General features: G+C 37.8%; 1 protein-coding gene across 1 annotated transcript in view; it reads right to left on the bottom strand.

The window, feature by feature from the left end:
- The window catches only part of LOC141738361 (lipoxygenase homology domain-containing protein 1-like), a 179590-nt gene that overhangs the window by 105306 nt on the left and 52253 nt on the right, over window positions 1-22031 (bottom strand). Inside the window, exons 19-23 of the mRNA XM_074573557.1 lie at window positions 21739-21871; window positions 21319-21470; window positions 18880-19034; window positions 16300-16358; window positions 12906-13069 (exon numbers count right to left, since the gene is read on the bottom strand). Coding sequence (XP_074429658.1) covers window positions 12906-13069; window positions 16300-16358; window positions 18880-19034; window positions 21319-21470; window positions 21739-21871 — 663 coding nt within the window. The remainder of the gene's footprint in view (window positions 1-12905; window positions 13070-16299; window positions 16359-18879; window positions 19035-21318; window positions 21471-21738; window positions 21872-22031) is intronic.

Below are 22031 nucleotides of genomic sequence, written 5' to 3'. Positions count from 1 at the left end.
ACACAGCAGGATTACAGCAGCAGACAAAAAGCTCTCTGAAACTAACCACAAACGTAGCCAGGACATAGGCTAAGCTGCCATAATAACCCTGTCACGCAGCATGAAGCAGAGACCTCTGCAGTGGTCAAATGACTGCTAAGGTTGCCTTGCAAATAAATATAACAATATACTAGAACTCTCACCCTTTATTGTGAACTGAATAAAGTATACTATTGGCAAACAACAAAGGTGGTGCTCTGCTGAGATCTAGGCACTGGCTGCTATTCGTGATGCAGAAGTGTTAAAGGGCAATTTAGTAAATAAAACATTATGACCTCTTGCCCATGATTAAATTCTGGTACAAACCCTATCGAAAGAGTGTCAGAGCCATCCTTGGATACAGTACTCATTATCATGACTCTATCAGGACCAGAAAACCATCAAAGAGCCTCTTTTGTCTCCTGAAACATCTAATCAGTCCTTTGGCTCTGAAGCAAACAGAAACATTGATTAAAGAAATCATGCATCGTAAAAAAACCACAATAGTGAGTATCATATGAGTTGGTTGAAATGTGAAGCTATAACTTTATTAATTATTTTAATTTTATTTATCGTATTATGCTAAAATGCCTTTTTTTCAGCAGGAAGTCTGAGATGGAAAATAAAATTCCAGGTGAATCTACACAATATTTCAATGTTGTAGCTGATGTTTGGCTCACAACTGGAGAGAAGAGCTCACAAAAATAAGCAGAGGCTGGTCAGCTGACCAAGAAAGAAAAAAAAAAGAAGCAGTTTGAAAAAGAAGGAGAGTGAAATGATGAAACCCATTCATCACCATGCAGGGACTTCCTGTTACTGGGTAAGCAACACACCAATCCATCAAATCTAATCAAATGGAGTTCAAGAAAAATCAGTACAGAACAGAAATCCCCGTCCAGCCTGTTAGGTTTCTGCAGGAGATGCTCCTAGTTGCAAGCAGTTCAATTAGAGTCACTGAAGTTCTGCTTAGCATCTCTAATCATTCCTGCATTTGTGTCTTTCTATACTTCCTATTCCTCCCTAACATTCACACTCTAAAAGAGAACACAATATAACAAAATTAAGGAAGTTATGCCCATATGCTAAGTAGGAATTTGTCCAAAGTGTCAAGTCAAATGTATCTGCTTGCTTTCGACTACAGGGGGAGGAGTATAAAGCATCCCTGTTTACTAGACTCACAAATCATGAGTTTTTTGGAATGGTCTGCTACGCAGGACATGTAAGTAATAGCATATTTCTGAGACTGAAAGGTCTCAAAAATAATTAAAAACACAGACCACTGCCAAACCAATAACAAGTTTAATAATACTTCTATTTCTGCCAAAACCGCTTATGAGTGTTTGTGTAGAAAAAAAAATCATGTTTATTCTTGGGTGGGAATTAAGGCAAGAATGTCAATGGCAGAGAGCAAATCAGCTGTACATGATGTTCTGGAAATCATATAACACAACTGTAAACTTAGTTTCAGCTCCTGCTGTAGTTTTGGGGGTTGGAACAATTCGTCTTGCTGTCAGATCAGATATCACACTGGTCTCTCAGTGGTATTGACTCGCTAACATGTTACTTTTTGCCAATCGGAATCCTGTCAAATTTATGTCAAATTTTGCTCTTGCAGTGAAATGCAGATGCAAATACTCTCATAACATGTTAGAGCTAACGATATTCTTTTGCCAACATAAACACTGTATCTTGAGGTTTTTCCTTCGTTTCCAGTATTGACTAAATTGCCTTGAACACAAGCTGGCATTTATAAATCTACTTTCGCAGACAGAACATTCTGTAAAAAGTTGTAAAGTTGACTTCGTCGTCCTCCTAAACAACATGCTTACAAAAACCTTAGTCTAGCTGTTCTCTATTATGGCACCATGGCTGCAAAACTAACATTCCATTTTATATGGAAAAAGTCTGACAGAACTGCAGTAAATGGCCAAGCAAAAAAGAAAGGATGGGTCCCAGGACTAAAGCATCACTCTGGAAATCAGGCAACCAGATTCTATTCCTGGATCTGCTTTAGGCTTACTGCGAAACCTTACATAATTCACAAGCCCTCCTTGCTTTGGTTTCTTAACAATACAACAAGGACAACACTTGCATGTCTCTCTCAGGGACATTGCAAAGCTCTCTTCATAAATTTTGAGATCCTCAGAAGAAGACATGAGTCCAAAATTCTGTGTTTTTTCTAAAATTTTCTGTTCGTTTTGGGTTAGTTGCTATTTTTCCATAACTCAATTGACAGATCAAAAACAGTCAATTGTAATTCTTCCAGCTAACTTTGTAAAGCTAGTGGTTTTGCTCAAGGATAATGCGGTGTCACATTATCTAGTCTCTCATATAAGCATGCAATTTCTATTTCCACTAGCAGAAGTTGTGCAGACAGAAGAAAGGAGGAATAGAAACAACCTGCTCGGCAAATATGTTGTAAATCTACTGAAGAATGTGGACAATATAATAAAGACATTCCTCCACTACGCTGTAATTGGATGCTGCAGGTACTCAAACTTCCTAAATGACAAGGACACAAAGAGATGGAAGACTGATGTGTTTTGGGGGAGGTCTACAGTGGCCGAAACAAACTTGCTAGAGTCCTAGCCACCGTATACCTGAATTAGCACGTACTGGCCAGTCCTGCTTCTCAAGGCACACTGCTGCTGGTGGGCACTGAACAGCAGCGTTGCAGCAAAAGCAGCAGCTTGAGGCTGATCTTTGCTGGCCTCTGCAACAGTGCATTGACAAAATCCTCAGACATCTAATCCTCAACCAAAGCCCATGGTCAAAGCATTGCAGAGGGTCAAATATCTGTTTATTAAAAATGTTAAAAACTGGTTTGCAAAGTTCCTTTCTCCCTGAAAATTCTTCAGCTTGATATGGTAGAGTTTGGACATGGATAGAAATTCAAAGTCATAAAATCTAAGAGATAATAGTTTGGGGGTATGAAGCTGCCTTTCTGGTGTGGCTTACATCAGCCATGTATAGAACATAAACAAGACCTAAACTACTGCAGAGGTAACAAGGGCACAGAAAGACAGATATCTCATCGAGGTAGAGGAACGCGGATATGAAAAATGTCAGATATACCGATCTTCTTAGGGATTCTGTGAGAGAGGTCTTCTGACAAATGCTAATCTCGCACTCTTCCCAGCAAAAAAATTTACGGAACATTCGAATCATCATTTACAGTTCACTTGTTGGTTGACTGTGAAACTCCTTGTGCGTCAATCGATTTGCATCAAATTCTGTGATAAGATCTAAAGGGGACGGACCTCAGGAGAGATTGCCAGCACTTAATAACCTTAATAATATCCCTGTTAGTACAATGATAGTTGTAATTCTGTTCTCTTTGGAGTATTTTTCTTCACTGTTACAGGCAATAATATCAACACTCATTGTATTTTATATTATCAGTACCAATACATACTATTGTATAAACTGTCCACCACCTTCAAAAGGGCCACATTTTCAAACAGAGGTAGCTTTACCTCAGCCACACCCATACTCTATTTGCAAATAGTTAAAAAGATTAGCCTGCTAATCAATACAACTAAATACTTTGCTCGTTGCTACTATTTTTTTTTTGTACAAGCATAGGACTAAATTCTCTTCTTACCAAAGGCGATGGGAACATTTTCATTAAACCATGCACTAGAAAACTTGGCATTACTTTTTGAAATTGAAGCTTAACAAAGCTCATATTTTACAACTTGTCTCTAGGCATAAACGGAAATCCAGGTTTATCAGCAAGAAGTTATTCCTAAAGAGGATGCAAGGACTAAATTTTAATTCTGTTTCTAAATGAGCTATGCAAATACTCTTTTCAGTCCCTAGCATACCTATGATATTCGGAGTGAAGTCTGTATGACCCATTTTCATGTACTTGAGATGTTTAACTAAGTGAAAAGTGAAGCAAGAATTCCTTGGCTTAAGAGACTGTTCTGTGGAAAGATACTTCAATAAAAGGATGGACAAAATATATGTAAGGACTCAGTTTCTCTTTTATATACTGGAATAAGCTCAATAATGTCACTGTATTCCTGTTGTACAGAAAAAATCCTGCAATCTCTTTGAAATAAACTCAGGCTAGCATGAAAATTATCTGGATAAGTCAATACTCCAGAAGCAGCTACACCAACATCCCAATGTTTAACACAACCACAAGAGGCTATGCTTGAAAGACAGTTATTAATTTAATGTAAAGCCATCTCATTAACAGAATTTCAGAGAAATCAGGTGCAGCAGCTGGATTCCCAAAAGAAAGAGAAATCATTGACTGCATTAGTTTAACTTCTACAGCATCTGCATATAATGGAGAAATCTTTGGAAGTAGAAAATATTTTTAAGTTGTGAACTTGCATCTGGTAAATGTTGCCAAAAATATCATAAGTAATTTACCAGTAAAGTACCCAGGGTCCACTCATGGTGTTTGCATTTTCCAGATGTTTGAATTCAGTCAATTTGTTGATTGTGGCCAACAAACCTGGCACAGTTACACACTAACTCAACAACTAGAATATGGCACAGGTACTCAGACAGAAACTTAACAGTGTCATGAAAAAGGTGGGCATAGACATATAAGGAGTAGAATTAAAGGCCAGACAAAAATCGGCCTTATGTTTTCCCACTTCATACTTGCTCTGGTCACAAAAATAAGATGGGTAAACAAGTACTGCTCATTGCACAGCGGCAGTTGAACACCTTCCTTTCCAGTCCACTCAAGCTCTTTTCATCCTGTAGCTTCTCCAATATCAATACTCTCTCACTTGACCTTTCTATACAGGCTAACAATGTGCTACTATTCACTAAAATGGATGCCAATTATCTGTTACCGGGTTAATGAGAGAAAGGAAATGTCACATTGTTGTTACCTGCTAAACTAATGGTACCAACAGACAGCTTGTTTTTTCCACCCTTAAGTGGAACAAATGAGAAAATGTTTTAAGAATAACATTAAAGCTCTGTAACAATATTTTTTTTTTTACAGTGTGGTTAGTTAAATTATGCCAACTCCAGTATTTACCATATCAGGGTGTCGTGGTTTGGCCTCAGACGGCAACAAAGAACCACGTGCCACTCGCTCCGGCCTTCCCGATACGGGAAGAATCAGAAGAAAAAAGGCAAAACTCGTGGGTCGAGACAAAGGCGGTTTAACAGAACAGCAAAGGGAACGAGAAAACAACAGCAATAACACGGACACAGGAACATACAAACGCGGCCACGGAACCGCCGCTCCCTGACCGCACCCGGGACGCCCGCCCGCTCCAAGGGGCGACTTCCCGCCCCCTCCCCCGGCCGCTCCCAATGGGCACGGCTCACCTGGCATGGGATACCCGTGTCCTGGGGAGAATTAACCCTGTCCCCTCCGGAACCAGGACACAGGGGGGCAGTTCTTGAAAATAAGCACAAAACTCCCATGTTATGACAACGTAGCCGCTTATATATCTGAAGTTTTTCTGAGTGATCTACTCTTTTCCAAGCCAGAACAGGAGTACTGGATTGGATTTGAAGCTTTCCACATTGCTTAGGTGGGGAGTTAAACCACTGCCTACCAGAGGATGTTAACTGGAATACAGCCTAGAATTGGCTGTAAGAAAGCATAACAAAGGTCAGGCCATGCAAGAAAACTTAAGCTTTATTTAACCTTCATCGCATGCATGCACATCTTGCTAACCAAATGATGCTGTGGTTGGACAAGTGCACCATATGCATGGAGAAGTGATGCATGATAAGAAAGATTATGCTGGTGGGCACATAACAGTGCTTCAAAGAGTCTGAATACGCATGAAGATTCATTTAAGAAAAGGTACAGAGTAGCCACCTGTGGTGAGTTGACCTTGCCTGGATCCCAGGTGCCCATGAAGACAGTCTATCACTCCCCTCCTCAGCAGGACAGCAGGGGCAGAAAATAAGACAGAAAAAACCTCATGGGTCAAGATAAATGCAATTTAGTAAAGCTTTTGCTTTACTGGCAAAAGGCCACATGTGGAAGTAAAGGAAAGCAAAAGATTTATTCCCTACTTCCCATCAGCAGGCGATGTCCAGACACTTCTTGGAAAGTAGGGCTTCAGTACATGTAGCAGTTGCTCCAGAAGACAAATGTCATAAAGAACGTTGTCATTCCCCCCTCCTCCTTTCTCTTAGCTTTTATTGCTGAGCAGACGTAATATGCTATGGAATACCCTTTTGGTCAGTAGGGGTCATCTGTCCTGGCTATGTCACCTCCCAAGATCTTGCCCACCCCCAGCCTGCTGGTGAGAGGGGGATGTTGGGGAGACAGCCTTGATGCTGTGCAGGCAGTACTCAGCAGCAGCCAAAACACTGGTGTGTTATCAACACGTTTCTAGCTACCAATACAAAGCACAGGACTATGAGGGCTGCTATGGTGAAAATTAACCCCATCTCAGCCAGACCCGATACATCACCTCAGTCTATAATCTCAGAGTAAGACCGGATCTCTGATTTACTCTCCTTTTGACTGTTGATTCTATAATAACCTGACAGACTATGAGCCTGCCTCTGTCATCTCCTGGTGGATTTATAGCAATATTAACCACTCAGGCATGAAGTCATCGCCTCTGAAAAAATAAAAAAATTATATTTAACAGTGCTTTCTCTCAACAATGTAGGCTACTGTGAGCATATCAGACTTCAACTTTCTGCAGTGCCTTCCTAGGGACTAAAGGAATTTTTTTATATCTTCCTGACATAAAGAAGGTCAACAGCCTTCTGGGCTGCAGTAGGAGGAGTGCTGTCAGCAGGTAGAGGAGGGGATTATTTCCCTCTACTCAGCCCTGATGAAACACATCAGAAGTGTGATGAGACACATCGGGAGTGCTGTGTCCAATTCCGGGTCCCCAGTACAAGACACATGAACATACTGAAGAGAATCCAGTGAAAGGCCATGAAGATGATTTAGGGACTGGAGTATCTCTCACATGAGGAAAGGCTGAGAGAGCTGGGACTGTTGAGCCTGGAGAGGAGAACGGTCAGGGGAAGATCTTATCAATATGTACAAATACCTGATGGGAGGAGGTAAAGAAGACAGAGCCAGTCTCATTTCAGTGGTATCCAATGAACAGTCAAGAGCACCAGTTAAAATACCATAAATTCCACTTAAATAGATGAGAAAAAAAATGAGTGAGAGTGGTCAAACACTGGAACAGATTACCCAGAGAGGTTGTAGAGTGGGAGACAGTCAAAACATGACTGGACAATGTCCTCAGCAGCCTGCTCTAGCTGGTCCTGTTTTGAGCAAAGGGCTGGACTAGGAAATTTTTGGTGATCCCTTCTAACCTCAACTACTCTGCAATTCTGTAGCACTCAGTGCAATGGCATCACCTTAATAATATAATTATCTCAAGGTTGAGAATCAGATTCAACATCGCTAGTACTAATAAATCCCTATAATGCACAGTGAAAATGATTTTTGAAGGAGAGAGAACTGTTAAAGGGCTTCCAAAGAGCTGGCCATATAGAGTGCGGGCCATCAAAACCTTTATCACTTTATCATTTTCTGTTTCAATGTGAGAGAAATTGATCTCCTCTTGTTTAGCATAAGCCCTGTACTGTACAAAGTTTCTATTCTCTTTACAGAGTTGCACCAAGCCCAAACAAAACCAAATATTTTTACGAGCAAGAGAGAATAAGCCACACATTAGTCATACCACTCACTTCTGAAAACTGCTTAGATACTGAGAAGATGGGAGACATAAGAATGTGAATAGACTAGAAAATGTCTGAGGGGAAGGCAAGGCAGGAACATGAATTAGTAAAGGCAGAAACTGGATTTGGGGACTTGACATGGGAAGGTGGAGAAGATCTTAACAGAGATAACTTTAACTAAAGAAACCAGTGACACAAAATCTCAGAAACAACAACCTGAAGCCTACTGGGGGGCTAAACAGTGTAACTTGGGAGAGAGGAGTCACTCAGGTGAGACAGAAAGGGGTTTTTAATATGTATTTATTTTGGACTTGTGTTGCCATCAGGTAGAAAAAGGAAAAAAAAGGAAATTTAATACATATATGGCTGAACGATTAAACCTGAAATTGAGTACATAAAGTTCTCTCAAGAAACTACCTTAAAAGGGAGAAAAGTGTATATATATGTACTCCATACAGCAGAATTACTGAACAAGCAGCACTGTGTTCACTCACCCTCATTTCTTGAAGGTTTTGGGGTTTTTTCCAAGATTGTTTATGAGCTCTTTGCTATCCTTCTATGTTGTTTTCTTGGACCAAGTTAAACTTCGCTTCATGTGCAGCCTGTAGCTGATGGAGATCATTTTACATACTTCTCCCTTTTATCTCAATAAGGAATAAGGTTCATGTTGTTATCACATATTTTTCGCAGAGAGATGGACAGTTTCAAGTGGAGTTAAAGCCAGCAGTATGACGGTTTTATGCTGCCTTAAGAGTATCAGACTGAAGCCTGAGTTTCTCTAAGTTTTAGTCAACTGTTTCTGGACCTAAATGGCCGTTATGGCAAACAGGGACAGCTGGAAAATAGCAGGACACAAGCTATGCCCAGCTTTTAGGCATTGGCAGTCCCATGGTTAAGAGAGTTGATTGCTGCATTAGTGCTTGCGGTCACTTTTGCAATCTTCCCACTTGGGAAGAATTCTCACTGAGCTCATTACAGGGTCTTTTATTTTAACAATGGGAGAAAAAAGCATGAAAATGGATTTGTTTCAACCTATTTTTATAACATTTGGTTTTCTCCCCACTGCTGCTCATTTTACTTTAGAAATCTCAGTTTTGACTGATGAAAGAATGAATATGGATCCAGGCTACAGGAATAAAAGACACACAGTGAAACATGACAGATTCTTGCAGTCCATAGGCCAATTCTAAAGGAAGTAGTGTCAATTATTAATGCATAGATTATTTAAAACCAGTGATAATTTTTTTTTTTTTAAACAGGAGGAAACCAAAATGAAAAACAACAGTCAAACTTCTAAGTATAAAGCCTCCGTGTGATGCAATGCAGCATAAGGCACAGCTGATGAACACAATTCTTTACAAACAAGGTACATGGAACACTGTAACAACCTCATCACAGAAACACTATTTAAGTTTTATGATAAAGTATCTCTGCAAGTAGTAGTAGGAGCCCTGTTTTTCACCTGCTTATGCTCTCTGGCATTTTGCCCCAATAGACTATGACAGTGTTTAAAGGGCTGCTTATACAGATGAAGAAACTTTAAATATGGATATGGCACCAGCTTTACGAGTTAGAGAAATGGGCTCATGCAGCAAAATTCACACAGTGATGGATTCCAGTTTCCAATTCTAAAATATTGTGCATACTCCATGTCCCATGCTTGCAAATATTCCTTAGAAAGACAACCACCAACTACAAAACATAACAAAGTGAAGATTTTGAAGATTTCTTACGAAAAAGTCCAGCACTCTTAATAGCTTAATATAATGTTATTTAAAATAAACTTGACAATGTGTTGAGATCAGTAAGACCAACACTACCCTAATGAGATTGCAGAGCTGATAATGAAGCAAACTTAGAAAGCAAAGCATGGGAGAATTCTTCTTAAGGAGGTGCTAGGTCCTGCCACTCTCTTTAAGGCTAGCATACAATATTTGGAAAGCAGATGTACTGAACGAGTCAGTGCTTTTACTGACTTCATTATTACTAGAATAGCAGAACTTGTACCTGAAGGTATGGAATTATTCTGTATTGAAGTAATAAAAGTTGAGAGATTGTAGCTGGCTTTTACGGAAGATAATAGGCTTCCAGTCTTCTGCTTAGTTCTCTTTGACACAGAAGGGAATATTTGGCATGACCAAACATTAAAAGAATACCTATAAAAAGAATTTCTTTATCAAACAGTGTGTACGCTCATAAGAGATAATTCACCATGTTTCAAAGAATGACGATGCAGAATACAGGGCTCCAGAGAATATAATTTACAATATAATTAAAGCGTCAGTGTCTTGAGCAACTCAACATACTGCCAAAATCAGTATTTTTGAAATACCCAGAAATACTCAGGGACTGTGATGACACCAGAGGAAAATGCAGGAAACAGATCACAGTTCTGCTGAAAGCTGTAACTTATGGTAGATTGATATCCCTCTATTGGAGGAGGAATGACTCTCAACAGAAAAATTATGCCCTAAAAACTATGCCTGAATAGTAACAGAAGCAGAAAACCATAGCCTAGAAGTAGTTTCTTTGAACACAGAGGAACAATTACAGAGCAGAAAGGGAAATTCATCAAATTTAAATTCCTTTTCTTTCCCATTCCCATATTCTTCATCCCTGACTTCCCCATCTGTTAGGAAAACTTGCTAAGCCACAGTGGCAAATATAGTGCAGTTTACACACAACTATCTTGTGAGAACCTAGAACCCAAGACTCCTGTCAGAAACAAGAACCCTCCCCACCACACAACAACCATAAATTACCTTCAGTGAATTTCATGTGCTACCATCATATGGAAATCTCCAAGGGCAATAGCCTTATTAAATTCTACCCCTGTTATACTGAAGGTTAACCAATTTTTAATCTAATTTACACAAATCTTAATCAGAGATAGCCAAACTTAATGAAGTTACACCAGCTGTACACAACAATGCAAGCAACATCAAAATCAGGTTCTAGATGAGTAACAAAAACTCAGGAGTATATAAAGGAGCACCATTTGATTTATTCAAGTTCTGTTAAGTTTCTTTTTTCATTATTTGTAACATTAATGAATATTCATTACGTACTTTTAGGTATCCAAGTTACTATACTTTCTGTCAGACTACTATTTGTGATTTTTATTAAGATAATCCTGTACAGTTTTGCCTCATTCTCTTTTAGTGGGCCATTTCTCTGTCATTTCTTATGATTATGGCCGCGACCAAAGGCATGTTGAAATGAGATGGTATTTTGATCGGTTTTGTGGACACGATTGTTCTTTTTTTTTTCCATTGTATTACACTGAACTCTTGCAGCTCCCTGCATCAGTTAACACTTTCTTAAAAAATCTGAGGTTACCTGGAGTTAAAAGAGCCTTAAAATATGCAGTACATTTCTACACAAGGCTGCAAATCTTGGCCCATTTAGTCAAGATTTTCCCCAATATACTTAACAGATTAGACTAGTGTAACAGAAAGCAATAGCGGGTATCCAATTTTTCTGCAACTCCACATTTTTTAGCAATATTGATGTTGTTACATGGTGCTCTTAATGTTGGAAGATTGCAGAGTTACAAAGTGAGGAAATATTTAGAGAACACAACTTTCTTTTGGATTAACAAAAAACTCACCCACCTTATTAAATTGAGATATTTTGGGCAAAAAAATGTGTGTGAAAATGAAGCAAAATTACTTTATCTGTTCTTTTCTTTCTCTCCCCCTTGATCAGCACTGACTGACAGTTACAATAGTGGGTTTGAGAAATAATGGATGGACAGTAATCTGGCCAACCTTGAAACTTTGATGGTGTGGTTAGAATTCAGGGAGAAGCCTCCTCAAGAACCTCTGAAGTTTAAAGGTCTCATTACACACAGATTTATAAATTTGATTACACAATTAGATTTTGTAAAAGGTTTAAGTGGTACTCCTCAGTCAAGATTCATCAGGCTTAATCAGCACAAAAATGCTGTGCCTACCCTCCAAGCCTCTTCCAGCCTTTCAGTGGTATTTCACCAAAGAAAAACATCAGGCATAAAGACCTAGGTACACTGTAGAAGACCTAAGCCTAGGTGCTAGTGTGGATAGGAACAGATCATCAGAGCTTCTGGACCAGGTATCAGGTCTTGCTCTGATGCTTTGTGAAACATGCTGTTCCTTCCAAAGACAAACAAACAAATGTTCTGGGCACTTCCCTCAATGAACTGAATAAATGGGTAAGAACTTGCTGTCAGACAGCTGAATGAATCTCCAGGATGATCATCTAGCCAGAGAATTACCAAAGGAATACTTAAATTTAGTCTTCAGATAAACACTGATTTCACCTCCCTGCTTTTATATGAGATAATCTTAAACCAGCATTACCTGAAAACTTTAGCCAGGTTACTTTCAACTTCAATAAATGTAAGGGAAAGAGGGAAAGACCACCATTGACCTGCCTCTGCAAGAACTTACACGTTTATACTTCAAACTTGAAAACAAAATTTTAAAAAGTCAGAGAAACTTCCTGTCCCATTTGTCACTGATTCCCCGTCATCTGTTTATTATGCATAAATTATTTCAATCTAAATGATTGAAGATTTAATGATTGCAACAGGTACAGTCCTGAAGAACTATAGGAACTGGAGGAAATTGTCAGAACTGTAGGAACCTGGAGAAGCCCTGGGAAATGTCATGCTTCTGAAGCACCTCTCATAGGTGTCTCTGAAGAGAGCAATCTCTCCATTTGCTTGGAGAAGTAGGACATCACTAGTCTAAACCACCTGAGCTAAGCTACCTGTTGTGATTTGACTCTAGTCCCTAGAGTCCCTTCTTACTTTCTCCAGTAAACGGTTCACGTGACAGTGTCCTTCAGTGGAAGCCTGAGGAAGCCCATGGAAGAAATTACAGCGGACACTTCCAATGATGGATATGCAACACAAGCCATAACCAGGACTATCTTATTACATCAATACAAAGAAGAGGCAAAGAAATTTTTTTTCTACTTCTGCAAATGAACAACAACTAGTTAAAAGTAGTGCATCGAGCAGATACAGGTATGAAGCAGATTCTGCGAGATATGTCTGCTTGATGCAGTTCTGAACACATGTGCTGATTCAAATCTTATTATTATAAAAGTCAGCCACTCCCTTAGAAATACTTAAAGATCCTTACATATTGCTTTGAGTCCTTTTTATTACTGCTATTATCCAGTTTTGAGAAAAGCTATTTTGCATATGTTTTGAATTCTCTAGTGTTTATATAACAGCAATACTATACCTTAAATGTATCTTCACTGTTGGGATTAAACAGCTGGTGTTTCCCAGATCCCAGAACAATAGGACCAGAAGCTTTGTTTTCTCCATAAGCGTAAAGGGATACTGTTGCTGTTGTGCCAGCTGTTTCAAAATCCCCAGTGACTACAGTAATCTTCCAGTCTCCTTCTGTAAAGTAAAAAATAAAATCAAAATGCTTTTATAACTGTTACTGATATGTAGCAAGTTACTTGAAAGATATAAATAAAGGCATAATTTATCCCAGGGACTGCAACTACGTGCCCCTAAAAGGTAATGATGCTGGGAGAGGCAACAGAAGATTGGCTAAATGCTACATCATTCAAACTCATCTTAGGCAAGTTGTGTAACTTTAAAGATTTAGGAGGTTTGCGGCATACTAAAGCTGGAAATATGAACACAGAGCCTAGTGAGATTTCTAGCAAGATTTTCAGTGATAACCCTGTGGGTCACCACGGAAAAAGCCCAACCTCCAGAATCTGGGTTAAGACAACAAGTATAACGAAGAAATGCAACAGGGAAAAGTATCAAAGCATCCCAATTAAGCACAATTTCCTCTCATTTCACGTTGATGTGACACATCAACAAGAGCTCCGTTTGACTAGATGGAGGCATGACATTGAGATTAGCATTAAAAAAGAGATTTTGGAGAAAATTCTGACACTAGACGAGGACTCTTTAGAAAACAATTTCATATAAAGCTTCCCTGACGCTAAAATGTCATCTCTGCCCCCATACAATGCACACAAGTTATTTAAATATCTGAAAGCAGCTTAATATAAATCTTATTTTAAAAAAAAAGAACAATACATAATTGGAAAATGCATTTCTACATCTGAAAAGCGGGGATTGCACACTCTCCGCCCCTCTTTTGATTGCAGCTTTGCCTGTATAAAACAAGTTCCGCTTAGTGACTTAAATTCATTCTGTGCAAGGCAAACAACAAATGAAATACCGGCCCACGTTGATCTTATAAATAAACGCCACAGTGTACACTGCAATTTTATTAATAGAAATCTGTCTGGTAATGCTGCATGAATTAAATTTGTTGTCTGACAGCAGTATTTACCTTGGGCCAACCCCATTATCCCTCAGTAATTTGCCCCACAAAGACTGAACTGGAGCAGGAAGTTTGGTCTCCTGTTTTGCAGACTTTTGAGGTCTGGCTAACACCTTGTTTTGGAAGGTGTCAGATTTTTAAATAGACACAAATACACAGCTGGGAATTCAGAAAACAGCAACAGCTCATTCGGTCTGCTCAATCAAACCTGGCCGGCAGGTCGAGGGAGGTGATTCTCCCCCTCTACTCCACTCTGGTGAGACCCCACCTGAAGCACTGCATTCAGCTCTGGGGACCTCAGCACAAGAAAGACATGGACCTGTTAGAGCAGGTCCAGAAGAGGGCCATGGAAATGATCAGAGGGCTGGAACATCTCTCTTGTGAGAAAGGTTGTTGTTCAGCCTGGAGAAGAGAAGATTCCTGGGAGACCTTATTGCAGCCTTTCAATATATAAAGGGGGCTTGTAAGAAAGACAAAGACTTTTTACCAAGGCCTGTAAGGACAAGGGGAAATAATTTTAAACTGAAAGAGGGTATATTTAGATAGGACATTAGGAAGAAATTTTTTATAAGTGTGGTAAGACACTGGAACAAGTTGCCCAGAGAAGCTCTGGATGGTCCAGAGTTCAAGTGTTCAAGGTCAGGCTGGATGGGGCTTTGAGCAACCTGGTCTAGTGGAAGATATTCCTGTCCATGGTCGGACGGTGGACCAAGTGTCCCAAACAAGAGGCTATTTGGTGCATATGCTTTTGGCTGCCTACCTCTGATTGAAACATTTGCAACAAATCCACCTTGCATTTCCATGACACAGGTCTGTTTTGACAGAGGGTAAGTTTTTTCAAATGATGAAGCTGACCAGCTCTTCTGGACAGCACAAAGACATTTCTCTAACAGGGTCAGGATGAGAATGCTGTGAAAAAACATTCAAAACGTGCAAACCCAAGCCCATCTCCACTGAAGATAAGTCAGTTGGATATACACTTAGTTTACTCCTGCTCTTTGTCATGTTTTCTTAGGTTTATGGGGCAATTTTTGTCTGCTGCAACTTTTACTGTATAACCAGACAAGTACAGCTTAAATGACACGGCATAGAGATCGAGTTGTAGGTGTAGAAAGGACTAAGCAGACTGATTTGAAGTACGTAAAAGAGGATCTCCTAAGTGGAAGAAGGAGGAAGGAAGGCATGCAGAACAGCTAAGGCAGAGAGAATCATGAGCAGATAGAAAATGAACGCCTTTGAAAAAGGCATAGAAAGGAAGAAGGGCAAAGATACTGTGATTCAAAATAAAGCTTGGAAAAAATATAAAAAGAATATAATTTCTAAAATACTGTATTAACTACTTGCCACAGGGACACTATTTAAGATGAGGTATTGGGGTCTTCATGGATATCTTGATTGATATAATAAATTATGAACAAACATTTTCAAAGTTTCTCCCAACAGCTTCTAAATTAGTGTTCAACCTACAGCATGAAGCATTTCTCACAGCTGAGAAAATGTTATGTGTTATTAAGAAAGGTAATTTAATCTGTGCTGGTTGCAAGGACAGAAAAGTCAAGCTGAACAAATGTGAAATCACGGCTAAAACAGGAAATGAAGAACTAATAGTAAGAGCAAAACTATATATAGCCCAGGAGAAAGAATCATCATTTAAAATATTAAGTAAAAAAACCTGAAATTAAGATAGATAACCAATAAGTAAAAAAAAAAAAAATTCCAAGCAAACAGAGAGAAAATTAAGATTATGGAAAGAAAAATGACTGAATAAAAAGAAAGCATAAATAAAGTGATTTATGGTTTAAATTAAAATGTGGAGTTCAGAGTTTACTAAAATATTCAAATAGTGTGCTGCAATTAATGTTTTAAAATAAATACAAACGGCAACAAATGTGTAAAGCGATTATTTCTGAAGCAGAAACAGTCTTCATTAAAGACAGAAGACTAGAGCAGAATTTACCATTTGCTTCTTGCAGTTTCGGCTGTTGATTTATTTGAAATTCTGCCAAAAAAAAAGCAGTTAATAAATGATCTATCCTGTAACATTAAAGAAAAGGTTTGAAAGAAGAGAAGAAAAAGACTTTCTCTGATTCTAGACAATACAAGAAAACTTTTCTTCTCATTCATTCCCTCATAACTTTCTCACTATAATCTGTATCTATTATACAATGCAAACACAAAGTATGTTCTCTCAGTAAAATAACAAAGTAAGGCACAAAATGGTTACCTCTGATATTTAAAGTGTAAATTCATCTCAGATTTCTTCGGTGGAAAAAATTACAACTTACTGATCTTACTTTCATAAAGTAACAATAAACCTTACCTTGAGGGTACAGCTCAATTTCTGAATGAATTACACCTTGGGACATAAATGGAAGCCACCTAAGAATAAGAAAGAAAATAAGGAAGCGGGTAGGAATCAATTTTTTTCTCCACCATATTACCATATAACTGAATGATCCACATCTTATTTTCATACTGAATACATATAACAGCAAAGGGTGTCTACCTTTTCAAATTTTAGTATTTGATTTGATAGATGTTAAAGTAGAAGTTATTTGACTCCAAAAAAAAGAAAAATTTTTGTGCAAACTGAGCTGTGTAAGTGTAAAATATTCCCGTGTCAAATTGAGAGACTCATGGGGCACGACTGTAGTTATTTGTGTAGCTAAACAGAAGAATATGGCACAGAATATGTTTTCAATACTATGGATTGAGTGCTAAGTATAATTTGTACATATCTATTGCAGTTTTTCTGAAAATCAAAGTTCAGTGATAAAACCAAAGATGGAACCAAATATTGTTCTTCCTTATTCTTCCTGTCCTCCTTGAGGACAGATAGATGGGTCCAAAAAAGTATAAATGAAGGCAAATATTGGTTAGGTTTCTTAGTCATGTTATCCTAGGCTATGGACAATTTTTGAAACCTTTTCATTCAGAACATGGATTACCAGCTCTTTTAGTTTCCTCCTGCTTGTTAAAAAGTCATCTGGTTTTCTACAGTTAAAAAAAAAAATAATAATAATCAGCAAGCTTCTGAGCTGTTGGTTTTTATTTACATGGTCCACTCCCATGGACCCTCCAGGAATGATGTAAACCATTCAGTCTCTTATAAATCTTGTTGGGAATCCAGTATAAACTGGGTACGATAAGTCCAGAGCAGCTTTTGAAAGTTCCCTATTTTTTGTCTTGAAAACATTAACAGGCCAATTAATATAAGAACTAGTCCCTAAGAAATAAATTTTATCTTACTAGACAACTACTTACTTATATCGCTTCTGCTAAAATCTGACCACACAGGTATCTTCTGCAATCCTGCAATATTTAGCATAAATGCTAAAAAGTTTCAGTCTGTAACTAACAAATACCATGCAATTAAAATCCAGTGATAACTGTTGGCTGTTCAGAAACTGGTATCAGATTTTTTAAGTCAGATAAAATGCTGATGTTTCCCTAGCAAAATGAGAACAACTGCAGTATTTTTTTATACCCTGGATCTTAAAATATCAATGTAAAATAAAGGCTGAAGATTAATAAATTAGAGAGATTTCTGAAGAAAAACTTCCCCCCTCCTTGAATAAAGCACGCTGTTTCAGCTTTATATTTTGTCCAACATGGAAGCTACTCCTGACCCCCACCACTGACCTATTTTAACCCTTTTTCAGTGGTGGTCTTTCCTTGTAGAAAAGTTATGAATGAAAAAAACCACTCTCTGTTTTTTCTTGAGAGTGTCTGCCACTGAATAATTTTTGCTGGTCAACATCTGGTGTTAATTATCACAGAATTAATAAAGCAAAGTGCCCTGACATGTATTGTCCCTAAACCATGTTACACACTAGAGGATGGCTATGACACAGTTGATTTTTCATGACTGAGGTAGGCAGCTGGCCTGATTTCTCTCTAGAACTTCCTGTTAGAAAATTTTACCTCTATTTTTTCAGAAAGGTAGCAACCACAGCTAGCGACAACAGCTGATCTGCATCCAAAACTACACCAGAGAAATTCTCAGTCTTATCCTACTGTTTAAAAACATTACTGATTGAAGAAAGATCTCAGTTATAAAGAGTTTTATGAAGGTGAGAGAGCATTTTTATTCCTGTTTTCAAGGATGCAACACCACAAGTGGCAAGACGTTGCTCAAGGTTATGTAAAATAATCATAAAAATTCAGAAAAAAATAGGCATCCGGCATTTATTACAAAATGTTTAGTAAATATTATTAATTTAATAATATTAATTAAATATTATTACTTGTAGTGCCTCATCACACGGTCACATTGTTTCTCTACGCTTCCTTCATTTCATCTGAATGATGCACATACCCATGAGACAGACTGCAAAACTAGAAACCAAGCCAAATGTGGGATTACCATAATATTTTTCCAAATGTGCAAAATGTAATACATAACAATTGACTTTAAAGATGCTACCTTAATAACTTAAATGGAACAACCACAAAATAATTCTGACTTTTGGGTATCACATTTGTCTCTCTCGCAATGCTGTTTTTCATAAAGAGAGTTAATTTTAATTCTGAACGGCAAATCTGTTTTTCCCATTTAGAAATACACATTAACTTAGAAAATTTTTGTGTGCTTTACACTTGTTTCTTGAAGAGGTCGGTTAGTTAGACTTAGTTAGACACTGATTCTTGTATGATAAGACTGCGCTGTACAATCCAGTAACACAGCCACAATATAAGCATTTAACCTTTTATACATAACCATACAGCTTATTAACTCAAACAATCTGTTCTGGAACAATAAATTTTGTGAATTTTATGAAACTCCAAAATAATCCAAATTTGTCCTTTCCTGCAAAATTCATATTTAGTACATTTACTGGGATAATACTATTAGTGATATATATTTAAGAATATTTAAGAATATTCTTGTAAAAACTACCTTTCACAATGGAAAACGTATTCCGAGTTGCTCTCAGCTTCTCTGACAATGACTTTATCACAGTACCAATACTGGGACTTGGCATTAGCCTCACAGCGCAACAGCACCTTCTGCAGTTTTCCGAGAGATACAGCTTCCACTTCAAAAGCATTGATCTAGAAGACAGAGCAGGCAGCACTCCACAATTTACCACCACTAAGAAAGTCTGAAAGTTGAAGTATTTTAAAAGCCCGATTAACTCTCACAATGCACAAACATTCCTTTTGTTTTTGACAACAGCTGGACTGTATTCAAAGTGGTTGGACCTGAAAAGTTAAATGTCTTTTGATTATGTCTGATTAAAATCAGACTGTAGTAACAATCCCGAATAAATTTGTTTTTCAGCTGTCATCCAAGATGCTGCACGCAACCCTTCGCTATTGTTTCGATACCTCAACATTTACAATTATTCTTCTCTAGGTAAGAACCAGTTAAAACTATTATTTCCTTTCTTGATATTTATTTAAAATACAGACTTTCTCATCCTTTTCTCTTTTTGGTCTCACCTCCTCTATTTACATTTTATTCTGCTGGAAGAAACTGAAATCTGACATGCCGCTTTCCCCGCGTTATTCATTTAGGCTTGTGCTTCCAGTTGGCAAAGATTGTTTTCAGAGGAGTCTGAAGCTGATCAGGTGAAAGGTTCAGGCTGGTAATTTTCTGTCAGAGTGAAAAGCATATAGCTTTCTCTCTCTAAACATAACGGTCCAGGTCACACTTGTCAGTAGAAGGAAAATGAAGGAAAGACCTACACTGGAAAATTCATATCTGTAAAGTTCTCAGTCCTTAGCAAACGGCAGAATTGAGACTGCCTCTGGAACTTTATTTCTCCCTTGTGTATATGTAATATATGATCACAAGCTATTCTCTCTGAAGGATCCCTGCCTCAAATTGTGCTCAGACAGGACTGCAGCTTTTTAATACTTCTTTTTATCTTCATTATCTTTATGACTCTATGCATTATTTACTGCAACCACCCAAACAGTTCAGTGAAGCAGAACTGATTTCCCCAGTGACTTCACTTTTGCACTTTTTCGATCGTACCCCAGCTTTCTGCAAATGCTGATATCTATTTTTTGAAAGGCCATCTGCATAATGTTTCATTTTACCTATACAGTTAAAGAACAGAGATTATTGCCAAAAGCTGTCAAAGATGCAAAGTAGTTTTGGGTGCTCAACTGAGAAACAGAGGGATTATTTATTGGCGTATTTAGCATTTCAAAGAGTTTACTATGTCCAGAGCAGAATTGTCTTTCAACAGAATCCAGTTACAGCTATGGTTGCTCAGGAAAGTTAAAGTGGTTATGCAACAAAACAGAAGCATATAAAAAGTGGTCACTCAGGGAAGCTTTACTTGAAATGGTTTGCCCAATATCATGTAGAATATCCGTGGCGGAGATGAAATCAAATTGTTCAAGTCAGCATTCAACTGCCTCTGTCATAAAATGATATATCCCAGGTCCTGCTCTGCCTCTCCGTACAATCCACTCTCTTGTTCACCCATTTCCATAACAAAGGGCACTTTGAACCAGCCCCCCTAGCCCCTGTATTAATAATATGCTGAATTTACTATCAGTCTGGCTAGAATAACCCACTCAGAAAACTCCACTTAAATTCTCAATTTCATTTGGAATAAAACTTTATATCTAATACATTAGTAATGGTATAAAATATATATTCTGAAATAGTATAGATACTTCTGAAGTTTGCCAGTGGGTTATTGTTATGCTTCACATTTTAGATACTGCTTTTTATTTTCTAATTAGGTGTTCCACTAACAGCTTGATACCATAACCATACCATAACTTCTATGTTAGACATGCAAGTGTTAATTCTCAATAGCTCACAAAGGAAGAAACAGGTTTAACAGAAGGTGATAAGAAGGCTAGAGGCAGAGCTAAGATTAAATTCAGTAGTTCCTGAAATTCAACCATACACTGCTGCAGAAAATCAGGACAATGTATACTTTAATTATAGGGGAGATCAGAGGTAATTGAAAGAAAAATCACTTTAAATCTGCCCTGTATTAATCACAATACTATACTATTATACCTTAAAAGAAATACATAACAAACAGTCCTACTAAGATCTGAAATCATGGAACAATTTCTGTGCAGTTACTTCGAGCCAGCTGTAACTCATTACACCTCAAGAGAATATGTTTTAAATTCATAGGCAGCTCTTCTCATCATTGTAGGGGAGTTCTTCAAATGATTTTTCTTCTCCTTTTCCTGCCTGTGTTTTCACTCATTCTAATCATTCCTGGATCAGTGGAAAATTATTTTCCTTAGTTTTTAAAAATTATTTTGCTCAACCTCTGTGATCTTTTTTCTTAGGAACCTGTTAAGACCATATAAGTTACGTAGTTATATGGCTAAGCAAATTGTTTTTCAGACTTACCATTCCTCTCTGAAATGTCACTGGTATACCAGATTTATGCAGAAGTCTTAGACCAGAATCTCCTCTTTTTCCATAGATACACAGGTAAACTGCAGAATCTGTGTCAGCTTGCTCCAAATCACCAGTGTAGACATAAACATGGTATAAAACAACTTCCAAAAATAACAAAAAGAAGAAAATACAAGTTATGTGTAATCATAACTCATTTTACTCACTATTCTAGTTTAATGTAAATGACCCCAGCAATTGATTTGCAATTCATTTTCTGGAACATACTCCAGAAATCAGTCTAGCTGTTTTTAAGATTGCTAAGACCACATTTATGAGTGTATAGCAAATGGAATATAATTCAGATGACATTAATACTGAAAACCAGGTAACTAATATATACGTCACCATGCAACTGAAGTACACACATACCTGGATAGATAGGTTTTCCAGCTTCTACTACTGGAAGTTCACAGACAAAATCTCTATCATCACAATTTTTTGATAACCATGTGTTTGCTGGAAAATTCAGTGTTTTCTTGCTCTTTAGATGTTGCAGTGTCACCTAGAGAAGAAGCAATTCCAACCATGACTCAGTTCACTCTTTCCAGTTCTTTGCTTCTCAACAGCAAAATGTATTTTTGTACATCTTTCTTCTATCTCAGAAAACAATAACATGATCAGTAAATATGATGTACAAAATTGCAGTATGAAAACATAGTTAT

Source organism: Larus michahellis, chromosome 2, assembly GCF_964199755.1.
Source record: "Larus michahellis chromosome 2, bLarMic1.1, whole genome shotgun sequence".
NCBI lineage: Eukaryota > Metazoa > Chordata > Aves > Charadriiformes > Laridae > Larus > Larus michahellis.
This window is presented reverse-complemented; position numbering and strand designations above follow the sequence as displayed.